We start from the raw sequence: 24,843 nt of genomic DNA on the forward strand, positions 1-24,843 counted from the left end.
TGGTCGACACAGTCAAAGGCTTTGGCGTAGTCAGTAAAGCATAAGTAGATGTTTTTCTGGAACTCTTTTGCCTTTTTGATGATCCAAGGGATGTTGGCAATTTGACCTCTGGTTCCTCTGCATTTTCTAAATCCAGCTTGAACATCTGGAAGCTCACAGTTCACATACTGTTGAAGCCTGGCCTAGAGAATTTTGAACATTACTTTGCTAGCATGTGAGATGAATACAATTGTGTGATAGTTTGAACATTCTCTGGCATTGCCTTTCTTTGGGATTGGAATGAAAAGTGCCTTTTCCAGTCCTGTGGCCACTGCTGAGTTTTCTAAATTTGCTGGCATATTGAGTGCAGCACTTTCACATGTGATCTTTCAGGATTTGAAATAGCTCAACTGGAATTCCATCACCTCCACTAGCTTTATTCGCAGTGATGCTTCCTAAGGCCTACTTGACTTCACATTCCAGAATGTCTGACTCTAGGTGAGTGATCACACTATTGTGGTTATCTGGGTCATGAAGATCTTTTTTGTATAGTTTTCCTGTGTATTCTTGTCACCCCTTCTTAGTATCTTCTCCTTCTGTTAGGTCCATACCATTTCTGTCCTTTATTGTGCCCATTTTTGCATGAAATCTTCCCTTGGTATCTCTAATTTTCTTGAAGAGATCTCGAGTCTTTCCCATTCTGTTGTTTTCCTCGATTTCTTTGCATTGATCACTGAGGAAGGCTTTCTTATCTCTCCTTGCTCTTCTTTGGAACTCTGCATTCAAATGGGTATATCTTTCCTTTTCCCCTTTTCCTTTAGCTTCTCTTCTTTTCACAGCTATTTGTAAGGCCTCCTCAGACAATCATTTTGCCCTTTTGCATTTCTTTTTCTTTGGGATGGTATTGATCACAGCCTCCTGTACAATGTCACGAACCTCCATCCATAGTTCTTCAGGCTCTCTTTTGTGACTTTCACTGTATAATCCTAAGGGATTTGATTTAGGTCATGCCTGAATGGTCTAGTGGTTTTCTCTACTTTCTTCATTTTAAGTCTGAATTTGGCAATAAGAAGTTAAAATATTAACTTTACTTAGTATTTTATTTGAGGGGGAAAGAACCTGATCAAAAAGGAGCAAGATATCTATTTCAAAGCTTCTGTACAGACCAAGGTAAGATAAAATTTAATAAAGTTAAACTGTATACATCTGAAGTATCTATTTTTAAAATATAATTTTGGTCTCACAGAACTCACTGTGCTCTCATTCCAAACATCCAAAGAGAAAAAGATAAGAACTCTCCTAATGTTAATGAAAGTTAATTTTCTCCAGTTAGGATCAATCCACCTTTGTGCTTAAGATGGTTTCAAGGTTTGAAATATTATATTGATAAATTAGATACATTCTAAGATGACAATAAATTCCAGGTTAAGACTCCTTGGTATGGAGCAGGCAAGAAGCTGGACAGAACTTAAAGAGGAAACAGTGGGTGCCCTCATTTCACTCCAAAGTAAGAAGGTAAACTGTTTCAAAACACAAGCAGCATCAGAAGATAAATAGAAGGATGGTATAGGCCCCTGAAAGTAGAATTACCCAAAGTCTCATTTTCTAGGAAGTTCAATGATTTGTTTAAGCTTCATGTCATTCTACCCTGTGAGAGTTGGACCATAAAGAAGGCTGAGCACCAAAGAATTGATGCTTTCAAATTGTGGTACTGGAGAAGATTCTTGAGAGTACCTTGGACTGCAAAGAGACCAAACCAGTCATCCCTAAAGGGAACCAACCATGAATACTTATTGGAACGACTGATGCTGAAGCCAAAGCTCCAATACTTTGGCCACCTGATGCGAAGAGCTGCTTCACTGGGAAAGACCCTGATGCTGGGAAAGATTGAGGGCAGGAGAAGAAGGGGTTGCCAGACGATGAGATGGTTGGATGGCATCACCACCTCAATGGAAACAAGTTTAAGCAAACTCTGGGAGATAGTGAAGGACAGGGAAGCCTGGTGTGCTGCAATCTGTGGGATCGCAAAGAGTAGAACACAACTTAGCAACTGAACAACATATCATTTGGTAGTTGCCCTATGATTTTAGGATAAAATCATGGTATAAAACTTGGTATAAAATTAAAAGTCAAGATCACTTGTTAAAAAATTAAGAATTTCAATATGTCAACAGCAAAGCATTAAACCAACTGCATGTCCCATCTAAGGAAGAGGCCCTGTGCAACTGCATAAGTCATATTCTTATGAAGCCAGCCCTGTTTGTTATAAATATTCTCAAACTGATATGGTCCCTTTTTAAAATTTTATGATAGCTGTCAATACATACATCACTCACTCATACACAATTCTCCATATGGTTTCAAGGGGGTTGTGGGCTCATTTAAGCCCTGTCCATGGATTCTAAATTGAGATCCACTAGATGAGAATGATTCTGTGAAACTAGGAGTCAGAGCTAGGATTCGCTGGTGGAAGTTTACAAAAGGGCAGATTTGAGCTTCCTAACAATTACAGGCTTTCTAAAATTAAAGAGGATGCTTTACTAAGCACTTGATCCTGAAAGTATAACTGTCAACTGGACCATCATTGTGTGGTGTGTTCTACAAGGGATTCCTGCACTGATGGGAGACTGGATTAGATAATCTCTCTGGTTCCCTCTATATTGTATGTTGCGAGGATAACTGTAAGCAGTGGCTACCCCATAGTTCTTCTTTGCCCACCGCATTTTCTGATAGCTTGAATGTACTTAGTTTCAGCTGTCTTGATTTATTTGCTTTTCCTTGACAAGGTCTTTACCTTCCTGAATGCTAGGTTTATGTATATTAATCTGTAACCTATGGGTTTATATAAAATTAACAAGTTAATTTTACGCAAAGTGATGCAAAGTATTCATTCATTCATTCATTTCCCCCCAGTTTCTCTGTGGGGGGAAAGATCTGATCTTTTTACCAAATGGACATTCAAAGCAATATAGATAATCAAGAATGTGAAAATGGCATTAAAGCTCTTAATAAAGAACAACAAAAAGGGCACCAAGCAAATGTGAGGGGGTCAGCCAGGGAAACTGATGATTTAAGTCCCTTCTGATAAAACTTGAGAGGTTAGAGTTTATGACAAGCTCCATTTAAAAATTTGGGGGTAAGAATACAGAAGAAAAATCATAAAACTACATTAGAAAACAGGAAGGTAAGAAGAACCAGTACACAGAACTGTTCATTTTCTTCCCTGTTCTTCCATGTGTAAGAGGGAAGCTTAAAGTCCTGAGCCTCGAAACAGAGTTCAGAAACTCAAAGAAGAAATGGAAAGGCCCGCTTCTGACTGCAAAACAACTGTAAAAACAAATGCCATTCTGGCAACAAACTGTCAAAGCCTCTGAAGATGTTTTTACTCTAACTTCCTGGTCATGACATTCACCATAAATGATGTGATTCCTGTTCATTTTTCCAATCAGCATGATGAATTGATGAACCACACTGTAGTGTCAAACAGAGGCTTTACTCTAGAATATAAAGGTACAACTAGAAAATGAAGAGGGAAAAGGACATGGATGGATAGTCAAAAAATCTGTCCTAAAGGCCCCTTTGCTGGACAGTTTTCATTTTTATGACATTCAAGTTCTGATCAGGATCTAAGGTAGATTTCTTAAACTCAAAATCAGATTTTAGATATCTGCTCACTAATTGGCTAGCTCTTTAAGAAAATGGAATTTGTTCTAAGTAAAAAGCAAGCTGAAATTAGTAGCAACAGCTTTGGCCAAGTGGCAGTTAGGTGACACACAAAGAATCTGAGAATGACACCTAGGGAATGAGCGGTCTGGGGTCTGATATCAAAGGAGAAATTAGAGAATGACTGAGAACAGTTCAAAGACCTGAAAGTCTTTGCTTTGAACAAAAGTAAAAAGGAAGGATGAGATGCAAAGGTTCTATAAAACGCTAACTTAGACCTGAACAACATAGCAGCATGCTGATAAAATCAGGCCCTTCTACTCCCCTGACAACTGGGGGTCTAGTTCCTTTATATTGCCATTCCACTGGATATGCTGGGTAAGGAGGGGAGAAAAAAATATCAAAAATGTTTGCACTATAAGTGTTTAAAACCTGTACATTGCCAGTTCTTACCATTGCTGTTGTTTCATCTAATATATTGCAGTAAAGGCATAAGTTTAAATACGGGATCCCATGGCCAGGATTGGGCTTCCCAGGTGGCTCAGAGGTAAAGAATATGCCTGCCAATGCAGGAGGCACAAGGGACAAGGGTTCTCTCTCTGGCTTGGGAAGATCCCCTGGAGGAGGAAATGGCAATTTGATCCAGTATTCTTGCCTGAAAAATTCAATGGACAGAAGAGCCTAGCAGGCTACAGTCTATGGGGTCACAGAGCCGGACACAATTGAGCGACTAAGCACACACATATACAGACATGGCCAGGATTGCAGAAAGTGACTTTGGCTGTCCATTTACACAGTGTTTTCTTGAGGCACTTTGTACTTCCAGGCCATGTGGATGGTATGTTCTCTTAGGAAAAATAAAAATGAAGCAACTGGCCTTCCCTCTACCAGGCTACAAGTTTTCCATGCTCTCCCAGGCTCTCTGTCCTCAGTACATGAGTTAGGAATAAGTCAAGTCACTGAGAATTGAGGAGACTGAGCTGAAGTGAGTGATGCTTATACATTGAAAGCTTGTTAGAAAGTAAACTCTATGTGAATGTGGGTTCTGTGGGTGAGGATGGAGCAGCAGAGAGCACTGATAACAATAGTAAATCCTCCCTATCAAAAAAGGAGGAGCCTGAGGGTAGGCAAGTTGTGCTCTGGCCACAATTCCAAAGTGAGGAAGGTGGAATACTTAGTAATTCAAAAGTATTATTCAACTTTCTGCTTCAATCACCATACTCCAGAAGTGTTCTAGGTTGTCAGCAATTCATAAGCATTTATTCAGTCACCTAATAAACATTTGTAAATCAACTGTTAGGTACAAAGCAGCCTTTTAGGTACAGAGAATTCAAATAAACAATGCTTGACTTTGGAAAGTTCACAGGTGTGGTGGAACAGACAGGCATATAGATAACTAAATAAGAGTATGACCAGTTCTAGTATAGAGGTTTAAAAAATGCTACAGGAGACCTAAGCCTTTCTCTTTCTGAGTTTGAATCACAGCCTTGATGTGGTCTTTCTTGTTTTTTGTCCTTGTTTCTAATGTAAACTTGTTTAACTGCTTCTTGGTTGTATTGGGTGGCATTGGATTTTAACTGGGTATTCTTGAATTGCTTTTACAATAAACCAATTTTATAATCTTTAAATTTTAAAAAAAATGCTACAGGAGAATAGAAAAGGGACAATTAATTCTGTCTGGAAGAGGTATGTGTGTGAAGGCTATCCAGGGAAGCCTTCACAGAGAAAATGGCATTTGGAATGGGTCTTCAAAGATGAGTAGGATTATCAAAAGGCACAGAAGATGGGAAGTGATCTATTGGTGAAGAAAAGCATAAGAGAAAATTCTCAGAATGGAAAAGTGCTTTTTTAAAAATAAAAAACAGATAAATTTATAATTATCATTGGTGTTTCAAAACTTCTCTCCCAATAGTTGATAAAGTAAGTAGACAAGATAATAGAAGGCTTGAAAAATATTAAACAACTCTTCTAACAAGGGTGGCTTGTGCATGGAGGGGTATGTGACCTACTTAATTACTTAATGAATAAATGAATTAAAGAATAAACTAAGGATGATCTTGTCTACTATGAATTATATGCCACAAGGCACATAAGTTTTATCTTGTATGCAGTGGGTAGCCAAAGGAGTTTTATTTCATAGGAGAAAGACATGATCATACCTATAATTAAAAGTAAACAAACTAGTAAAAACACCATCTACAAGTATTACAGAAAATGGATGAGTGTAGAAGAAACTAGAAGCTGAAGACAGAAAGACAAGATAGGAAGCTTGTACAGTCAGTGTTTAGGAGGGAAATAATGAAAGGCTGAACTAGATCAGTGGCAGGTAGGATGAAAAGGAATAAGGTATATTTGGAAGATATATTAGAAACAAAATTAGTAGAACTTGACAATTACTGACTCTGAAAATTATGAAGGACTTTGAGAGTGCACCACATATTCTGGCCCCAAAATATGATAATGTCCTTTTAACCAAGATAGGGTACACAAGAGGAAACGTGGAATTTAAAGTGAGGCAATTAAAATTTTAGTTTTGAACAAGTTAGAGTTCAAAGTACCTGTGGGATAGCCAAATAAACATATCTAGCAGGAAAATAGTGCATGTAACCAGGAAGAGACAGAAAGACTAGACTGCTAAATCTAGAAGCCTCAAAAGGTATGGGATTATTACATTCATGCTCAGTTGTTTCAGTTGTGTCTGACTCTTTGCAACCCCATGGGATGCAGCCTGCGAGACTCCTTATTTTCCTGGTAAGAATACTGGAGTAGGTTGCCATGCCCTCCTCCGAGGGATCTTCCTGACTCAGGAATTGAACTCATGTCTCCTGCATCACAGACGGAATCTACCAATCAGCCACTGGAGAAGCCCATCCCTGGTTGCAAATTAGAATTACCTTAAAATTAAAGTTAAAATAAACCAAAATAGCACTGATGCCTGGACTTCACTCCAGTCTAAACAAATCAGTATCTCTGGGGGTGAAACTTGTGCAAGAATGTGTTTTAAAATCTCACCAGGTAGCTACAGTATGCATCCTGTGTTGAGAAGCACTAACAGGGCAGTTAATAACAAGAGAGTAGAAACTCAGAGAAAGTATAAAGTGGTATTGAAAAGTAATATTAAGGCAAAATACTGGCAAAAATACAACTTTTTAGGGATAGTCAGAGGAAAGCAAGGCCATGATTGGTACTGAAAAGAGCAGCAAGAAAGATTTGAACAAACCCAGAAAAAAGTAGTGTCACTTGAGCAAAAGAAGACAGTGTCAAAAAGGTCAGCATGTCCAATAGCATCAAATGCTCAGTAGTGTCCTAATATACCAGGCTACGTTGGTATAAAGATGAACTAGCATTGCCTGTTTAAGAGTGATGTAGTTCTAACTAAAGGGAAGAGGAGCATCTAGGTTGCTTCCATGTCCCGGCAATTATAAACAGTGCTGAGATGAACATTGGGGTACACGTGTCTCTTACAGATCTAGTTTCCTCAGTGTGTATGTCCAGGAGTGGGATTGCTGGGTCATATGGCAGTTGTATTTCCAGTTTTTTAAGGAATCTCCACACTGTTCTCCATAGTGGCTGTACTAGTTTGCATTCCCACCAACAGTGTAAGAGGGTTCCCTTTTCTCCACACCCTCTCCAGTATTTATTGCTTGTAGACTTTTGGATAGCAGCCATCCTGATGGTGATGTAATGGTACCTCATTAGCAGTTTTGATTTGCATTTCTCTGATAATGAGTGATGTTGAGCATCTTTTCATGTGTTTGTTAGCCATCTGTATGTCTTCTTTGGAGAAATGTCTGTTTAGTTCTTTGGCCTATTTTTTGATTGGGTCATTTATTTTTCTGCAATTGAGCTGCAGAAGCTGCTTGTATATTTTTGAGATTAATCCTTTGTCTGTTGCTTCATTTGCTATTATTTTCTCCCATTCTGAGGGCTGTCTTTTCACCTTGCTTATAGTTTCCTTTGTTGTGCAAAAGCTTTTAAGTGTAATTAGGTCCCATTTGTTTATTTTTGCTTTTATTTCCAATATTCTGTGAGGTGTGTCATAGAGGATCCTGCTGTGATTTATGTCAGAGAGTGTTTTGCCTATGTTCTCCTCTAGGAGTTTTATAGCCCATTATACAGAGTGAAGTAAGCCAGAAAGATAAAGACCAATACAGTATACTAACGCATATATATGGAATTTAAAAAGATGGTAACGATAACCCAATATGCAAAACAGAAAAAGAGACACAGATGTACAGAACAGACTTTGGGACTCTGTGGGAGAAGGCGAGGGTGGGATGTTCTGAGAGAATAGGATTGAAACAAGTATACTATCAAGGGTGAAACAGATCACCAGCCCAGGTTGGATGCATGAGACAAGTGCTCAGGGCTGGTGCACTGGGAAGACCCAGAGGCATGGGATGGGGAGGGAGGTGGGAGGGAGGATCGGGATGGGGAACACATGTAAGTCCATGGCTGATTCATGTCAATATATGGCAAAAACCACTACAATATCGTTAAGTAATTAGCCTCGAACTAATAAAAATAAATGAAAGAAAAAAGAAAAAAAATAAACATTCATGAGAGTTGCAAGGAAGGTCCTAGACTTTTCCTCCCTTTGGGGTGGGGTCTTAAAGAGGAGACTTGCCTTGGCCCGCAAGGTGTAATAAACTGCACTCCACTAAAAAAAAAAAAAAAAAAAAAAAAGACAAAAAAGAAAAAAAGAACTAGAAGGAAAAAAAATAATGTTTATTTCAAAAAAAAAAAAAAAAGTAAAGGGAAGAGGGGGAGATGGTCATGAAAATTGTTAATCTTTTGGAAACTGCGAAACTGCTCAGCCTTGGTGAGGGCTAGATGTCAAATAAAGAAGCAAGGCTATTAAAAGCCGAGTGGCTGGGGGAGTGCCACAGGTAAAATCTGTCAGCCCCATATGCCCTGCCTTCAGCCACTGAACACCTAACTGAAAAGGAGTAACTAGAGCTATGCCTCAAATCACCTTCTTTGGGGAAAATGGAAAGTTCTGTAATAATCTTAAGTAGTTCTCACAAACTAGAGAATCACAGGGGGCAACGAGGAGGTGGAGAGGGGAGGGTGCTTAGTGCATGCGTGCAAACATTATCCCAATCAGAGCACAGGGACTAGAAAAGTCGTAGTTATTCCTTCTCCAGTCAAACTCCGAAGATAGCCATATACTCTTATGACACTCTTCAGAGCTATAGAAGGAATGTATTACAGTGCCACCTGCTGGTAATGATAAGACCAGAAACATTTCTTTTTTTAGTCATTAATTCCCAGAGGCTGAAGACTGAATAATACAAACAAACTTCATTCTGATAATTGAAGGCGATAGTTTTCTCAGTAATGTAATGAAGACATTTTCAGAATTTAAAATAAAGCTCAGACTGACCCTCCCTATTATTGCAAATGGAAAGCATGTGAACAGAAACACTAGAAGTCTAAGAAGGTCCCACCAACCTTGCCTTTCATCTTCCAACATAAGGCACCTCAACTCACATTTCCTTTCGAGATGCTCAATATATTTCCTATAAATTAAAAATTGGATATATAGTCAAGACACCATCTGTCTAGCTACTCATTTCTGTGCAAATATGTCTCTTCAATGACTTCATTCTTATACTACCCTCCAGACAATCTGGGCTACTTAGTACTCAAAAATAGCATTCATTTTAGGCATCCATACACTTGCATCTCTCTGCTAGGACTATCACCTAGGAATAACATCTTCTTCATATGAACTGTATCGATACCTCTTTTATTACACTTACTATTTTATCCCTGTAAAAAAGACTTATCTGGGGTACAGTACAAAGAACATGAACTTTGTAATAAGTCCATGGTTCTAAACCTGGATTTGCCATTTAGCAGTTGGGGACCTAAGATAAACTTAACTTCCCTAAGTTTTGGTTTTCTCATGTGTAAATTGAAGATAATGTTACCCACAGAAATGGGCAGCAGGGCAGTGATTCTGGAGTCTGATGATCCTGGGTTTAAATCCTGACTCTGCCCCTTACTAGCTATATAAAAGTGATCAAATTACTTAGCTGTTCTAAGCCTTTGTTTCCCAACCTGTAAAACGAGACAATATAGGACCTACCAATTCATGTAGGACCTATCTCAGTATCTCTGCATGAGGAGACAATGTATAGAAAGTGCCTGGCATATAGTAGGACTCATTGCATGTTAGTGTCTCCCTTTCCCTATGATTTACTGAATTCATTGGGGGAAAAGAGCATACCCTGTCCATTTTTGATCTCCTAAGTGCTGGCACATGCCCAACACAGAAGCTTTTACACAGTCTGCCTGTAGTTTTTTTTTTTTTCATTTATTTTTATTAGTTGGAGGCTAATGCCTGTAGGTTTCGTAAATTAATACATGCCACATGTCTAAAACATCCCTTAGCAGAATTTAGTTCCAGGCAACCACTGTCTCAATTCTCTCCAAAGCAGTGATGCCAAATATACATCACTCATCTCAAGGATTTAGTGGGTGCCTCTTGAAACCATGTGTTTCTTGTCTGTAGTCATTTAGGGAGAGCACACGTAAAATATAAGTGTCCTAAGTTATATCCAAAGAAGCAAGGCCTGACTTTTTCCTAAGCCTGGAACAAGGTCATTGAATTTCAAGGCATTTCTTTTGTAGAATAGTTCTGATGCAATCATTAAAAACAATGTGTTTCTCTATGATAGTTTCAGACAAATGTATGAAAGCAAAAATAGGGCAAGGATCAGAATATGAACAAAAGTTTAAACTTGCATATACAGTATTCCTGTAATGGACTGAAGGAGTCAAACATATTTTAAGAAATCTCTGGATGCCAGCTTTCCCCAAAGACCAAACTACAATAGGCATCAATGGTGTATTTTTGCACAATGCATACTTAATTTGGGGACAAATCACACCTGTAGAAGTCAACAGAGCCAGAAGGAATGCACTTTAGCCTGACATGCGTATATGAGTTGGGTTAAGATAGAAACTTGTGGGTTCAACCCCTGGGTTGGGAAGATACCCTGGAGGAGAAAATGGCAACCCACTTCAGTATTCTTGCCTGAAGAATCCCATGGACAGAGGAGCCTGGTGGGCTTCAGTTCATAGGGTCATAAAGAGTCAGACACAACTGAAGCAATTGAGCATTCATGCATGATAGAAACTACCCTAGCAGAAATTATAGTCACTCAAAGCTTCTCTCCACTCTGGCAAATACAATATCCTTTCATTACAAAACAAGAGTTGAAAGGAGCCCATTCACTGCAGTTTTTGGCTGTTCTTGTGGATGGGCTAAATCCCAACATCAAAATTAACAGAATGCTCAATTTATTCTTACTTTTTTTTCATTCTTCCCCCTTATGGACAGTAATAAATTCAACATGATACCAAGCTTGGTAACTTCTATATTTGGATTATGCTCAAAGCTGGACAAGATCCCCACATGGAATTGCTTTCCAGCTTTTAATTCATTAAGTATTTTAATTAGCTTAATTATCCACACATTTTCATTTAAAGAGGACCAGTTTCATAAAGGACTTTTATATTTCAATCACATTAGATGTTGCTGATGCTGTACACCAACCAAAACAATGATCTTAGGTCTTAACTCACATATTCCCATCTTCCTCTGCCATCTATTGTTGCCTAACTTAATGGAATGACCAGAGATTTTTCCATATGAACTGTTCTGCTGCTGCTTTTACTGTCTCTCTCTCTCTCTCATAAACACACACACATACACATATACTTATAATAGTCTTTGAACCCAAGAAACATATTCATCATAGCCAACAATGGTGATTTCAGTAAACAAACAAAAAACAATCAATATGATTTTAAAAAACCATGTTTTTCATTTGAATTTAGATTAGCAAAAAAATTTTAACTGACCGCACACAGTTAATAAATGTGTAATGAGAAAAGAACTTTGATATACTGTTGGTGGAAATATAAATTTGGTACAGTGACATTGATGGGCAATTTTCAGCATCTTTCAAAAATTTAAATAAAAAAAGTTTATCCAATATTTCCACTACTGACGATCTCTCCTACAAAAACATTTGCTCTTCTAGTGCACTAAGATCTATGTTCTAGGATCATCCTTCCACCGTTGTTTTGGAATAGCAAAAACCTAGGGATAAAAACTTAACCTCCATAAATAGAGCATAGGTTTAAATTTATAATAAATCCACAAAATGGAAAACAGCACAGTTTTTAAATTTGAGTTAAATATGCATTGCCAAAAATTAGAGATTCTAGGTATAAATATCAAAAATACATGACAAATCAAGTTGGAAAATGAGTCTAAGTTTGAAAAATATTTAAAAAAAAGAAAAATATTAATAGATGATTTAGACTATATACATATATACCCAAATAAACTATCTGGAAGAAACTATATGAAATGATTAGTTACCTCTGGGAATAAAATTATAAGAGCATTCTTTTAATTTTGGTATTCTTTGAACTTTTATTAAGCATAATATACTATTATAATAAGAAAACTATCAAAACAATTCCAATACTTGATTTCCAAGATATAGTAAGTTAAAAAAAAAAAACAAGTAAATAGTTAAGCTGATACATTTTAAGTATGAAGTAAGGAGAAATTTTAAAAAAATTGATTTATGAGATAAAGGAAGAAAATACCAGAAACTAAAGCAATTAACTACATATAGTTGTGAGTGTGACCAAGTACAAGAAACAGGTACAGAAATGAGATTTCTTTCACTTTATTCCTTTTTTATAACTGAATTTTCAGTCATGTAAATGTTCTATGTATTAAAAAATTTAATCAAAGATAAAAAGGCTAATTGGGTAGAGACACAAATTAACTTATTTACATATTGACTAACATAATCCCAGAGAAAATTAATTCAAGTATTTTTTTAACATAACACTGACTATACAGACTTAGCACGATGAATTCTAAGGATTAAAATGTTTGTAAAATATACTTAATTTACTATAGGTTTATTGTTGGTAGTACTTTTGGTGTAGTAGTTTTGAAATCATTTTGAATGAACTAAAGTTAAAATAAGTAAGTACATCAATGTTGATAAGAATGAGGAATCCCACTGTGGGAAAGGAGATAAAAATATGGAATGGATAAAGGTGCAGAAGAACCCTATCATATTATATTTGAATCAGAAGTATCAGAATTAAATCACAAAAATATTTCCAAATACCATTTTCACTGGAAGAAATCAGGAAAATGGCTCATTCCAGAGCTAGGGCAGAGAAAATATGAAGGTAACCCTGGCATATCTTTATGACAAAAAGCAAGGAAGTGCTAAAAGAATGATGGGGTATCAAAAAGTAACAGGGAAATTTCCACTTCAGGCCATGATAATATAAACTGGAACTAGACTAGCTCTATCCAGCGAAAGTGATGAAAAAAGTAGACAAAATATGTGAAACAACCGCTTTCAGACCATGCAAGATTATGATCTCAAAGAAAAGAAACTGATGTGGTAAGGTCCACAATCAAACCAGCTCTCCACCTGGAGACAAGTCCCCAATGATAGCACAGTGAGTTGAAGTCCTAACAGCTCAGAAGTTCTGCTGAAGCTGTAGAGATCAGGGAAAGTAAAACAGTTGGTACCTTCCATAAAAGGAGAAAGTTCACTGAGGGAAGCTTATGGAATCTGTATGGGGGTTCTCTTTGAGCCCTTGGCTGAACATTGAGCTGAACATGCACAGGGTATGACTGCTAGTCTTTTCATCACAGTGTGACTACTAGAAGGTTAATAATAAAACAGTGATATTAGAGGACAAACACTGCTGGGGAATACTATATTGATATCTGAGCATTCAACTAAGATTCCAGAAAGATCCTGCTTTAGGAGAAAGAACTATGCCATAGAATAGGGTCTATACCACACCCTCCACAACAGGGCTTGAGTTAAGTCATGATAAGACTGACAGGGGAAAAAAAAAAGATTACAGATTTGAGTCCCACCAAGTTATAGATGTTCAGGACATGTTTTGGGTTTTCTATTCATCTATTCTAATAAAGCATACAACTAAGCAGCAAAAATTCAAGATTAATAATTGAACTGCTGCTAGAACAAACACAAATACCCTTTCAATTCAATTCAGTACAGTCACTCAGTTGTTTCCAACTCTTTGTGACCCCATGGAATGCAGCATGCCAGGCCTCCCTGTCCATCACCAACTCGCAGAATTTACTCAAACCCATGGCCATTGAGTTGGTGATTCCATCCAATCATCTCATCCTCTGTCATTCCCTTCTCGACCTGCCTTCAATCTTTCCCAGCTTCAGGGTCTTTTCAAATGAGTCAGTTCTTCCCATCAGGTGGCCAAAGTATTGGAGTTTCAGCTTCAACATCAGTCCTTCCAATGAACACTCAAGACTGATTTCCTTTAAGATGGACTGATTGGATCTCCTTGCAGTCTAAGGAACGCTCAAGAGTCTTCTCCAACACCACAGTTCAAAAGCATCAATTCTTCAACCCTCAGCTTTCTTTATTTTTTTTTTTTCAGCTTTCTTTACAGTCCAACTCTCACAACCACACATGAGTACTGGAAAAAGCATAGTTTTGACTAGACAGACCTTTGTTGGCAAAGTTACGTCTCTGCTTTTTAATATGCTGTCTAGGTTGGTCATAACTTTCCCTCCAAGGAGTAAGCGTCCTTTTACTTGATTACTGAAGTCACCATCTGCAGTGATTTTGGAGCCCCCCAAAATAAAGTCTGCCACTGTTTCCACTGTTTCTCCATCCATTTGCCGTGAACTGATGGGACTGGATGCCATGTTCTTAATTTTCCGAAGGTTGAGTTTTAAGTCAACTTTTTCACACTCCTCGTTCACTTTCATCAAGAGGCTCCTTAGTTCTTCTTTGCTTTCTGCTATAAGGGTGGTGTCATCTGCATATCTGTGGTTTTTGATATTTCTCCAGGCAATCTTGATTCCAGCTTGTGCTTCATCCAGCCAAGTGTTTCTCATGATGTACTCTGCATAGAGGTTAAATAAGCACAGTGAAAATATACACCCTTGATGTACTCCTTTTCCTATTTGGAACCAGTCTGTTGTTTCATGTCCAGTTCTAACTGTTGCTTCCTGACCTGCATACAGATTTCTCAAGAGGAGGTTAGGTGGTCTGGTATTCCCATCTCTTTCAGAATTTTCCAGTTTATTGTGATCCACACAGTCAAAGGCTTTGGCATAGTCAATAAAGCAGAAGTAGATGTTTTTCTGGAACTCTCTTGCTTTTTCGATGATCCAACAGATGTTGGCAATTTGATCTCTGGTTCCTCTGCCTTTTCTAAAACCAGCTTGAACATCAGGAAGTTCACAGTTCACATACTTTTGAACCCTGGCTTGGAGAATTTTGAGCATTACTTTGCTAGTGTGTGAGATGAGTGCAATTGTGCAGTAGTTTGAACATTGTTTGACATTGCCTTTCTTTGGGATTAGAATGAAAACTGACCTTTTCCAGTCCTGTGGCCACTGCTGAGTTTTCCAAATTTGCTGGCATATTGAGTGCAGCATTTTCACAGCATCATCTTTTAGGATTTGAAATAGCTCAACTGGAGTTCCATCACCTCCACTAGCTTTGTTCGTAGTGATGCTTCCTAAGGCCCACTTGACCTTACATTCTAGGATGCCTGGCTCTAAGTGAGTTATCACACCACTGTGATTATCTGAGTCATGAAGATCTTTTCTATATAGTTCTTCTGTGTATTCTTGCCACCTCTTCTTAATATCTTCTCCTTCTGTTAGGTCCATACTATTTCAGTCCTTTATTGTGCCCATCTTTGCATGAAATGTTCCCTTGGAATCTCTAATTTTCTTGAAGAGATCTCTAGTCTTTCCCATTCTGTTGTTTTCCTCGATTTCTTTGCATTGATCACTGAGGAAGGCTTTCTTATCTCTCCTTTCTATTCTTTGAAACTCTGAATTCAAATGAGTATATTGTTCCTTTTCTCCTTTGCTTTTCACTTCTCTTCTTTTCACAGCTATTTGTAAGGCCTCCTCAGACAACCATTTTGCTTTTTGGCATTTCTTTTTCTTGGGGATGGTCTTGATCCCTGTTTCCTGTACAATTTCATGAACCTCTGTCCATAGTTCATCAGGCACTCTGTCTGTAAGTTCTAGTCCCTTAAATCTATTCTCACTTCCACTGGATAATCATAAGGGATTTGGTTTAGGTCATACCCGAATGGTCTAGTGGTTTTCCCTACTTTCTTCGATTTATGTCTGAATTTGGCAATAAGGAGTTCATGATCTGAGCCACAGTCAGCTCCTGGTCTTGTTTTTGCTGACTGTATAGAGCTTCTCCATCTTTGACTGCAAAGAATATAATCAATCTGATCTCAGTGTTGACCATCTGGTGATGTCCATGTGTAGAGTTTTCTCTTGTATTGTTGGAAGAAGGTGTTTGCTATGACCACTGAATTCTCTTGGCAGAACTCTATTAGCTTTTGCCCTGCTTCATTCTGTACTCCAAGGCCAAATTTTCCTATTACTCCAGGTGTTTCTTGACTTCCTACTTTTGCATTCCAGTCCCCTATAATGAAAAGGACACCTTTTTTGGGTGTTAGTTCTAAAATGTCTTGTAGATCTTCATAGAATCGTTCAATTTCAGCTTCTTCAGCATTACTGGTCGGGGCATAGATTTGGGTTACCATGATATTGAATTTTTTGCCTTGGAAATGAACAAGGATCAACCTGTCATTTTTCAGACTGCATCCAAGTACTGCATTTTGGACTCTTTTGTTGACTATAATGACTACTCCATTTCTTCTAAGGGATTCTTGCCCACAGTAGTAGATATAATGGTCATCTGAGTTAAATCCACCAATATCCTTTAGAGGAACATAACAGAATTCAGTATCTGTACAATGTAGTACCTACAAATTTCAATATTCTATAAAAAAATAAAAATAAAAAACATTTGACATGACAAAAAAGGAACCCCCATCAAGTCAATCCAAAATGTATCTAAAATTACCCACCTTGTGCCAGGAGGCCTTCACATCCACATTACCACAAGGGACTACATTTCTGTAGCTGTTTAAGATATCTTGGTAGCTCTTCAGTTTCCTTCAAACACTAGATCACTGAAAAATAGCTTTATTATGGTCATCCTCCAGATGTACTGACTGCAAGATGACCAAATTTGGGTTCATAATTAAACAAACCATCTCATCAAATTAGTAACCCTATTTCTTTTCCTTCTAATGAGGCAATCCAAGCTAGAAGAGCTGAATTCCAACATTGCTTAAGCAGCAGTAGCAGCAAAAACAAGATAAAAGCAAAGTGGACAAGTTCATGCCTGACCAGCCCCCCCCCCAACCAAATAAAGTACATGTATACCAAAGGAACATAATATTTCAGGTTAGGCAAAATAGTTAAATAGAAGCCCCCGAGTGATCTCTTCTTGAGAAAGAGTTATTTCCCCATGCATCCTATTAAAAATTAATTTCACGCAATTAAAAGTCCTCTACTAGATATTTCTGCCATTAGCCTTTGTCATGATAATAGCCAATTCCCTGCCATAAGACAACTTTAAGTAAACCTATTTCTTCATTAGAGTAGACTTTCTAAATGACCTTATCTATTTAGTGCTAAATTTAGAGAAGGCCAGTGCTGAAGGACCTCATGAGTATTCTGTGAGGAAGATGACAAGCCCACACTTCATAATCCCTGAAATTAGACAGTGTGCATTTAGTATGTTCTAATGTAACCAAGCTCTAGATGCAATCTTAGAGTCATATTTACTGTTTCCCAAGCAAGGGTTGATGACTGGGTTTAGCTAGTGTGAATGGGCATTACCTAAAAGCATAACCTTTGCTGGGGCTTCTAAAAATTGCATAATACCAAAAAACAGGAGGTTTGTTTCAATGTGCCCAGATTTTTTTTAATTGAATCTTTAATTATTTTCCCTGATTGACAAGTACAGAAAAAGAAACTTCCACTCCTTGGTAGTCTATTTTATGCATATGGAGGTACTTGGCATAAGTATTTATAGGATCTTAGTGAAAGGGATCCCTGTTTATAATGAACTGCACAGATGCCACATCTGGCACTAAACAGTTATAAATGTTAATGAGTAAAGGGCACAATCATTTTCATTCTTTGACTTTAAGGAAAGAAATAAGGGGATAAAATAAAAGATCTGCTGGTTATTCTACTAACAACTATGCAAGCTTTATCCAGATTTCTTTAACTGACAAAGGCCAAAGGACCTCATAAACTCTGTGAAACAAAATTTTGTACTACAGATATGCCAGAGCAACCTTTAATATTCATCAAATGATAAGGCCAACTCAAATAGGACCACCATAATGAAAATGCAAATAATTCTATTTCCTACATAAAACAATATTAACAGCAGTATTGGGGCTAGGACAGGGGTTATGATGAAAGTGGCTAAATATAGGGAAAGAATGAAAAGAACTGTTCCAAAGGACCTCCATTTTCATCAACTTTATTATTGCTATTTTTTAGCCACTAAGTCATGTCCGACTTTTTTGCAACCCCATGGACTGTAGCCTGTCAGATTCCTTTGTCTATGGGATTTCCCAGGCAAGAATACTGGAGTGGGTTGCCACTTGCTTCTCCGGAGAATTTTCCCGCCCCGAGGATTAAACCTGTGTCTCTCACGTCTCCTGTATTGGCAGTTCTTTACCACTTTACCAACGAGCCACCTGGGAAGCCCCTTTCATCAACTTAGGATGTCTTTTACCCATTTCATGCTTATTTCTTGTTTCCAAATTTTGAAATAAAAAAAAAAAAAACCACAGACATGCACAACCCAACATCAACCTATTAGTCTTCCCTTTCTTCCTGTAAATAGAAGCAAGAAACCATAGGAAAAAAGACCAACTGTATTCAAGCCATGTCCACTGCCCAGATCTGTACAAAAATTTTTATACCAATATTATAATTGCTATATATCCTAGGAGATAGTTGAAGGTAAACAGATGGGCAAGGGGAGACTGAAATCAGTCAAACACATTCACTCTAAGGGGACTATCTTTTGGGACATTTCTTCAATAAAGCTCACTGAAGATATGACACCACTTGTCCATACTAAGAAGATAACTCCAAGAACCCAAAGCCAGTCTCACAGCTGATGAGTAAAGAATAAGGGGGCAAAGCATTAAAAAGTTGATCTTTAAGGACATCTGCACATCAGTGATTGGAGAAGGCAATGGCAACCCACTCCAGTACTCTTGCCTGGAAAATCCCATGGGCGGAAGAGCCTGGTAGGCTGCAGTCCATGGGGTCGCTAAGAGTCGGACATGACTGAGCGACTTCACTTTTCACTTTCATGCTTTGGAGAAGGAAATGGCAACCCACTCCAGTGTTCTTGCCTGGAGAATCCCAGGAATGGGGGAGCCTGGTGGGCTGCCATCTATGGGGTTGCACAGAGTCAGACACGACTGAAGCGACTTAGCAGCAGCAGCACATCAGTGATAACTACATTTACGTGTGTGTGTGTGTGTATACATATATATATATGTATATTATAACAGCATCCTTCCCCATAAGCAACAAGCAAATAGAGAAAACAAGACAGCATACACAGGTAGCCACTTATTTTTGTTTTTCATATAGAATTTTACTTGAATTAAGCTATCATAATATAGATGGCTTTTTAAACTCTCAATTATTATTATTATTATTTGCTTTCAGACTCTGCTACAGACATTATGACATAACCAAGTGAGGAAAATGGGATCCAGTCCAAAAGGCTATATTGCTAGTAAGGAATATCTCCAAGTATTTTATTTCAGCAATAATCAATCTGAGCCAATATTGAAAGTGAAAATGTGACTTCAAAGTAAGGCAAGGAAAGACAATTACATAAAATATGCCAAGTTGAAGATACTATAGGTAAAATGTTACATACAAATACAGCTGAAAGAGAGTCCCAATATAGAAATACATGCTAAAGACAAATATAAGTATTTAATAGGAAAGGAAAAGCCAATATATTCTTCTATCTTTACCATTTCAGAATCCTTTGGACTTCAGTAGCGTCACTCTATTGTATTACCTGTGAACCACTTTTGTGAAGACTTAATACACTATCAACTGAAGAACAATACTATTCTTTAGCAATTTGAATTAAGTATTCTCACCTTAGAAAATAAGTATTAACCAAATTCCAAGCTCCTGTATTTATTGCTTTGAAAAACAGGCATGTACTTATTGCCTGGGTTTTATACTTAATGAGAAAGTAAAGACTATACATTTAATTCTAGGATATAACTTAATTAGAAGCCAGCAGAAAACCCCATCATAGTCTTTTGTTTCCACATAATAATACAGTCCTCACTGTCTTACTGGAATGATTACAGACAGAAAATCAATTCTTAAAATCTCATGCATGGTTTGTAATGATAGCTAAAATGTATAATCAAAGCTGAAAGACATATATCCAAGTGTTATTAAACAATGATTAAAATTTGATTGGGATATCTACTGGCTACAGCTAATCTCTCAGTACAATCATGGCTGCCTGCCAGACCACCATATTCTAGGAAAGATATTTCTTCCCAAGAAATTCCTCTTCAGGCAATTAGCTAGTATGTCCAAACTTAGAAGCTTTAAACCTCTGCCTGTTAGGGATTTGGTGCAAGTGTGAAGATGTGAGGAACTAAAGCTCACTGATATTTGTCAAAAGCTTTCACTTAAACTGTAGTGTGGCAGACGCAATTAGGAGGCAAAGAATATATATTTTGAAAGGTTTCCTGTCTTCTCATTTGCAAATGTTCACTCCTAGGTGTATATTCACTAGCAAATGTAACCAAACCTAAAAAGGCCCTGAACCAATTATTGTCCACTGAGAGTATAACTGCCATTGAAGTTGAACAAAATTCCACTGGTTTCCCAACATTTTCTCAGTGGTAGGCTAAAATCTCATTTTTACTTTGGCTACTTTCCAACATAGCTGGATTACAAGTGATTCTGTTTAAAGATATTCATAGTTAAAGACACAGATGCTCTCTAGATGCTCACAAAAAGCATATACTTTTGACCAAATCATGAGAAGTTGTCAACCACTTACCAGAATTTCTCTTTGACACCATCTTCAAATTTGTGCTGACTACAGAACTGACTACAAGGGCCAAAAGAAATGGTGGCTTCATCGTTCACTTTCCTTGGCAGCTGAAAATTCAAAAAAGGATATGAAGTTTGAATCACAGATCTTGGCCTCAACAAAGCAACAGCTATAATTTCACATGTCTTAGAGGCACATCACAGAAACAATGACATTTTGGTGATTTCTGGCTTTATATTTATGCAAATGGAAGAAAATACAAAAGTTCACAATTGCATCATGTCGAAGTTTCCCGCTTTAGAACTTTTCAATGATTTCCCACTGGATTTAGAGTAAAATCTGAACTCCTTCCATTAGAATTTCATGGGCCTGCAGGAAGGGTCCTGCCACCTCTTTGATTTTATTGCTCTTCATTGTCTATGCTCCAGCCACAATGGACATTATATCTGTCACTGGAATAAGCCTTAGTCATTTCCACCTCGTGACCTTTGCATTGTGAGGTCCTTCCTGCTGAGATACCCCTCCCCACTCTTCACTTACATTCTTTAACATCCTATAGGTCTCAGTCCCACAAACAGGCCTTTCCTGACTACCCAATCTTAAAGTCTCACTCTGTCATTCACAAGCCAACCTCCTTGCTTGTTTTATTCATAAGACTGATTAGCACTTACAAGTATTGTGTTTAGCTACATGATAGGAATAGTTTTTACTCAACTTTGACACTGATGCTTTAAAATCTACAGCACCAGGGCTTCTCTGGTGGCTCAGTGGTAGGGAATCAGCCTGCCAGTGCTAGAGAAAAGGGTTCCATTCTGTTCCAGGAAGATCCCATATGCCTCAGAGCAACTAGGCCCATGTGCTCTAGAGCCCAGGAGCCACAACTACTGAGCCTGCATGCTGCAATTACCTGAAACCCACACACAATGAGAAACTCTTGCACCACAACCAAGAGGAATTTTGCTGCACCGCAACTAGAGAAACATCCATGCAGCAATGAAGACAGCCAAAAATTAATAAATAATTTTAAAAATAATAATAAAATAGAATCAACAGCCGTGAATCTTAAATAATTGGAATAAAACTGTTTCAAAATGAAAAATAACTGAGAAAAGTATGGAATTGAACTGAGATATTGTTAAAGACCCCACAAAGGGGAATAGGATTGACTGAAGCATGATCAGTAGGCATTTGGGGAAAAAAATGTTTTGAAGTATTTATCCCATTGGGTTAAGACTTCAGTAAATCAGTTCCTGTATGAGGATTCATCTAGAATCCTTTAAAAATCAGAATATAAGCATCAAAGAGGTGCACTGGGCTCATTATAAATCCAAGATAGGTCCTTGGCTAAGAGGAGACTCTGCCTTGGGCCCACCGGTGTAATAAACTGCACTCCACTATCAAAAAAATAAATAAATAAATAAAAGGTTGGCATGAATAATCATTGCTCACATGATGAAGTAATAATCTAATTAGATACTTGAGGTAACACATGTCTATACATAGTTACACTATTCTAGTTTATGAACATTTTACAGATAAAAATACGTAATTTTATATATTATTCTATAGGGAACCCTTATGAAGCAATGGTACTGTGAGATTGAAAGTTATATCCATGAAAGCACTGCAGAAACCACAGATATTAAACAAAAATGAAGGATTCATAATCATTACCACCAGCAACATTTTAACATTAGCTTTATGAGAGAAGAAAATTATCTCTCTGCTTCCTTCCCTCCACTTTAAAACAGTCACACATTGACCTAAATGGCTAGGAAATCCAAAAAAGAGGGGATATATGTACATGTATAGCAGATTTGCTTTGCTGTACTGTAGTAAATAACACAACGTTGTAAAGCAATCATATTTTTAATAAATAAAAATATAAAATAGATAACCAATAAAAAAAAAAAGAAAAAAAATCCAAGATAGAAAAACAGCAAAGGGAACCATAAATGTGAAAACAAAGTGATCCCTGAAATAATGAATGTAAGCAAATTTTAGTGGAAAGATAAGAAAGGCACTGGATAATATTTAAAGAGCCAGAATTCCATATAAAGATTTTTTTCTCAATAATTGGTTTGTACCTAAAAGTGCGGAATCTGTTCCAGAATGGAAGAGTAAAAGGATGATATCAAGAGCTGGGTAGTATCTCATTTTCCCAGAATTAACCTAAAAAGATCCATCTGATACCTTAAATTCAGGGAAATTCCAGTTTGTTGCCTGAGGCCATCAGTTCAGCTATTCAGGGCAGCTAGTTCCTTATCATTGTGATTATCTGGGTTGTGAAGATCTTTTCTGTACAGTTCTTCTGTGTATTCTTGCCACCTCTTCTTAATATCTTCTGCTTCTGTTAGGTCCATACCATTTCTGTCCTTTATCGAACCCATCTTTGCCTGAAATGTTCCCTTGATATCTCTAATTTTCTTGAAGAGATCTCTAGTCTTTCACATTCCGTTGCTTTCCTCTATTTCTTTCCATTGATCACTGAGGAAGGCTTTCTTATCTCTCCTGGCTATTCTTTGGAACTCTGCATTCAAATGGGAATATCTTTCCTTTTCTCCTTTGCTTTTTGCTTCTCTTCATTTCACAGCTATTTGTAAGGCCTCCTCCAAAAACCATTTTGCCTTTTGCATTTATTTTCCATGGGGATGGTCTTGATCCCTGTCTCCTGTACAATGTCACGAACTTCCGTCCATAAATCATCAGGCTCTCTGTCTATCAGATCTAGTCCCTTATATCTATTTCTCATTTCCACTGTATAGTCATAAGGGAATTGATTTAGGTCATACCTGAATGGTCTAGTGGTTTTCCCTACTTTCTTCAGTTTGAGTCTGAATTTGGCAATAAGGAGTTCATGATCTGAGCCACAGTCAGCTCCCCGTCTTGATTTTGCTGACTGTATGGAGCTTCTCCATCTTTGGCTGCAAAGAATATAATCAATCTGATTTCGGTGTTGACCATCTGGTGATGTCCATGTGTAGAGTCTTCTCTTGTGTTGTTGGAAGAGGGTGTTTGCTATGACCAGTGCGTTCTCTTGGCAAAACTCTATTAGCCTTTGCCCTGCTTCATTCTGTACTCCAAGGCCAAATTTGCCTGTTACTCCAGGTGTTTCTTGACTTCCTACTTTTGCATTCCAGTCCCCTATAATGAAAAGGACATCTTTTTGGGGTGTTAGTCCTAAAAGGTCTTTAGGTCTTCATAGAACCATTCAACTTCAGCTTCTTCAGCATTACTGGTTGGAGCATAGGCTTGGATTACCATGATATTGAACGGTTTGCCTTGGAAATGAACAGAGATCATTCTGTCATTTTTGAGACTGCATCCAAGGACTGCATTTCAGACTCTTTCGTTGACTATGATGGCTACTCCATTTCTTCTAAGGGATTCCTGCCCACAGTCAGTTTTCATTCCAATCCCTAAGAAAGGGAATCCCAAAGAATGCTCAAACTACCGCACAATTGTACTCATCTCACATGCTAGTAAGGCAATGCTCAAAATTCTCCAAGCCAGGCTTCAGCAATACATGAACTGAGAACTTCCAGGTGTTCAAGTTGGTTTTAGAAAAGGCAGAGTAACCAAAGATCAAATTGCCAACATACTCTGGATCATCGAAAAAGCAAGAGAGTTCCAGAAAAACATCTATTTCTGCTTTACTAACTACACCAAAGCCTTCAACTGTGTGGATCACAATAAAATGTGGAATATTCTGAAGGTGATGGGAATACCAGACGACCTGACCTGCCTCTTGAGAAACCTGTATGCAGGTCAGGAAGCAACAGTTAGAACTGGACATAGAACAACAGACTGGTTCCAAATAGGAAAAGGAGTAAGTCAAGGCTGTATATTGTCACCCTGCTTATTTAACTTACATGGAGAGTACATCATGAGAAATGCTGGGCTGGATGAAGCACAAGCTGGAATCAAGATTGCCGGGAGAAATATCAATAACCTCAGATATGCAGATGACACCACCCTTATGGCAGAAAGTGAAGAGGAACTAAAAAGTCTCTTGATGAAAGTGAACGAGGAGAGTGAAAAAGTTAGCTTAAAGCTTAACATTCAGCAAACTAAGATCATGGCCTCTGGTCCCATCACCTCATGGGAAATAGATGGGGAGACAGTGGAAACAGTGTCAGACTTTGTTTTTTTGGGCTCCAAAATCACTGCAGATGGT

At 37.8% G+C, this 24,843-nt stretch overlaps 1 protein-coding gene across 1 annotated transcript in view; it reads right to left on the bottom strand.

The window, feature by feature from the left end:
- The window catches only part of IL1RAPL2 (interleukin 1 receptor accessory protein like 2), a 1,253,914-nt gene that overhangs the window by 1,138,161 nt on the left and 90,910 nt on the right, over positions 1–24,843 (bottom strand). The window contains exon 2 of the mRNA XM_043459580.1: positions 20,673–20,773. Within this exon, the coding sequence (XP_043315515.1) occupies positions 20,673–20,754 (82 nt within the window). The 5' untranslated portion in view covers positions 20,755–20,773. The remainder of the gene's footprint in view (positions 1–20,672; positions 20,774–24,843) is intronic.

The sequence above is a fragment of the Cervus canadensis genome, chromosome X, assembly GCF_019320065.1.
Source record: "Cervus canadensis isolate Bull #8, Minnesota chromosome X, ASM1932006v1, whole genome shotgun sequence".
In the NCBI taxonomy this organism is placed as follows: Eukaryota; Metazoa; Chordata; class Mammalia; order Artiodactyla; family Cervidae; genus Cervus; species Cervus canadensis.